Raw genomic sequence first — 3,149 nt, 5'->3', positions numbered from 1 at the left:
CGCCCTGTGACCCTGTCTGCAGCTGTTCCTGGCACCCTTATTTCAATTTGGGTCGCTTTGGTGTGTAGACGCTCCCCTGCAGCACCTACTTCAATGTAGTGTTGCCCGATGTCGACGCTGAACGTCGACGGCATCAGCCCTGGAGGATGTGTAGACGCTATTCATTGAAATAGCTTATTTCGATGTCGCTACATCGAAATAAGCTATTTCGATGTAGCATCCCCATGTAGATGTGGCCCAGGAGTCATAAGTTAACAGCTGATGGGACTTTGATCTTCTCTTGATGGGGCCTCTTCCTCTGGCAGGACTCAGTTCCTGGTATTCTCTGGCCATCCAGGTGCTGCTGCCAATTGGTTGTCCACACAGGCCAGCTTCAGGGACTAATTCCATTGCACAACCATGCACATTCACCTGTTCCTCACTCACTCAAAGGACTGCTCCAGTTTGACATAGTCCTGGTTGGGATGATTTAGTTGGGGTTGATATAGCTTTAGTGAGGGGGCTGCACCAGATGACATCCTGAGGTTCCTTCCAGGCCTGGGATTCTATGAACGCCATTACTGTACTCCACCTAAGGTCTACTCGGTAGTGACTGGGGTGGCACTGCCAGCATTACCATGACTTGCAGGCTGTGCCACAGCTAATACAAACAACCATTTCCTTTTCCTTTTGGGAAAGAGTAATCCAAAGCCACATGACATCTCGACTTTAGTAAGTCATTTGACATGGTCTCACATGATCTTCTTATCAATAAACTAAGCAAATACAACTTAGATGGAGCCACTGTTAGGTGGGTGCAAAACTGGCTGGATGAGTGTTCTCAGAGAGTAGTTAGTTATGGTTCACATTCATACATTATGGTTCACAGTCATACTGGAAAGGCATAACAAGTGAGGTTCTTCAGGAGTCTGTTTTGGGACCAGTTATGTTCAATATCTTCATCAACAGTTTAGACATTGATATAGAGAGTACGCTTATGAAATTTCCAGCTAATACCTAGCTGGCAGGGTTGCAACTGCTTTGAAGGATAGGCTCATAATTCAAAATGATCTGGACAAACTGGAGAAATGGTCTGAGGTAAACAGGATGAAGTTTATAAGGACACATTCACATTACTTCACTTAGGAAGGAACTATCAACTTCATACATATGAAATAGGAGGTGACACTCTAGGAAGGAGTACTGTGGAAAGGGATTTAGGGGTTGTAGTGGACCACAAGTTAAATATGAGTCAACAGTGTGATGCTGTTGAAAAAAAAAAGAACAACCATGATTCTGGGATGCATTTCCAGGAGTGTTTAGGGCAAGACACAAAAAATCATTCTTCTGCTTGACTCAGAGCTCATTAGGCCTTAATTGGAGTATTATGTCCAGTTCTGGGCACCACATTTCAAGAAAGATGTGGAGAAATTGGAGAAGGTCCTACCACCACTACCTTTCTTTTCTTCCTCGTAGTGCTAGCAGCAGACCTCCCAGATCTGGGGATACAAGGCTTCTCTGATTCAGCTGTAGAGTGTGATTCCTTGTCTCCTGTATCTCCCATACCCAGAATGGCATATCGGTTTCCCAGTACCATGGTGGGAGGATTGACAGCAGGAGTGGAGCACCGCCTGCGGCTGGAAGTGACCAGCTGCCAGTGCCACCTCCCCCAAACCATCTCCACCTTCACCTCCACCTCCACGGAAGGTGTGTCAGTATTATTTTGTGGTGGGCTAGCAGCCTTAACCTCAACTGTCTCCACAGGAATACTGTCCAGGAATTGCTCGTGGAGTCGAATTTCTCTAAGCCTAGCTGCCTCATCCTGCAGCTCCAACACCTGCTTCCTGAGAGCCTCTACCAGAAGACCCCTTCCACATTAGATGCTGTCCCCAACCAGGATTTCAGTGTGTGGGAATTGCAAGTCACAGTCCCTGCAAAACAACACCAAGGTCTGGGTAGAGGCATCCCTGGTCAGGAGGTCTGTCTGACTACAGGAGCAGGTGGAACAGACAGGAGCAGTATTTTTTGGTTCAATTCCAGGGAGATCAGTTTCAGTGCCTGCCTCACCCAGATGTACTTCATTCACTGCTTCTCAGTGATAGAGTCGGGGATCTTTGTGGCCATGGCTTTTGATCGCTATATAGCCATATGTGATCCCCTGAGACATTCCACCATCCTGACAAACTCCATGGTGTTCAAAATTGGCCTGGCTGTATTGCTGCGTGGCAGCCTTCTTGTAACACCCCATCCCTTCCTGGCACGATGGCGTCCATATTGCAGAACCAACATCATCCCACACACACACTGTGAGCACATGGCTGTTGTGAAATTGGCCTGTGCAGACATCAGCCCCAGTAGTTACTATGGTCTCTTTGTGGTATTTTGTGTCATTGGCCTTGATGTGTTTTTTATCATTCTGTCCTATATCCAGATCCTCAGGGCCATCTTTGGCCTCCCCACAAAGGATGCCCGACTCAAGACCTTTGGGACCTGTGGCTCTCACCTCTGTGCCATCTTAGCCTTTTATGTTTCAACTATCCTCTCCTCTCTCATTTACCGGTTTGGCCAGAACGTGGCACAGCATTTCCATATTCTCACTGCCAATGTGTACCTCCTGGTACCTCCCACATTAAACCCCATCATTTATGGAGTGAGGACCAAACAGATCTGGAACAGGCTGCTTCATCTCTTTACTCATAAATGAACCTAACATTTTCTCCTGGTGCTCTGGTTCTCAGACAGAGCTCTGTTGCAGCTTGCCTGGTGACACGGGGTGGAGCTCACTTTCCTGAATTACTTTCTTGGCAGTCATAGACTCATTAAATCTATTCCATACCTGACGAGCTCTGTCCACGGGACAAACTGGGGAACTAGTCCATGTAGAACTCTTTAATTTATGGGATCACCACCTTTCTAATTACCAGTGAATGGACCTTGGAGCCTTTGCCCCATCTTGTGCCTCTTCCCTTAAGGCACTGTCTACTTCTCTGCCTCTTCACCCATGGCACCAATACTCTTGCTCTCTTCTCTGCCCATCACACTCTGAATTATGTCTGTCTTCCTCCCCTGCCACCTGGACTCTCTCTGCTTAGGAACTATGAGTGGAACTGCTGCAGGCTGACAAGAAGCCTGCAGTAAGGGCAGTGAGGATGGTGCCCTGGGGCTGAGAG

General features: G+C 47.6%; 1 protein-coding gene across 1 annotated transcript; it reads left to right on the top strand.

Moving 5' to 3' along the window:
• The first annotated feature begins 1,550 nt into the window (after positions 1-1,550).
• Positions 1,551-2,683, top strand: LOC142007207 (olfactory receptor 52K2-like). The gene is made up of 2 exons (XM_074983770.1): positions 1,551-1,686; positions 1,974-2,683. Exons 1-2 carry the CDS (start codon positions 1,551-1,553, stop codon positions 2,681-2,683), a joined length of 846 nt encoding a protein of 281 aa, XP_074839871.1.
• Positions 2,684-3,149: the final 466 nt, after the last annotated feature.

This window comes from Carettochelys insculpta, chromosome 1 (assembly GCF_033958435.1).
Source record: "Carettochelys insculpta isolate YL-2023 chromosome 1, ASM3395843v1, whole genome shotgun sequence".
Taxonomy (NCBI): Eukaryota; Metazoa; Chordata; order Testudines; family Carettochelyidae; genus Carettochelys; species Carettochelys insculpta.
Note: the sequence above shows the minus strand (reverse complement) of the source record. Positions and strands in the feature narration are given on the sequence as shown.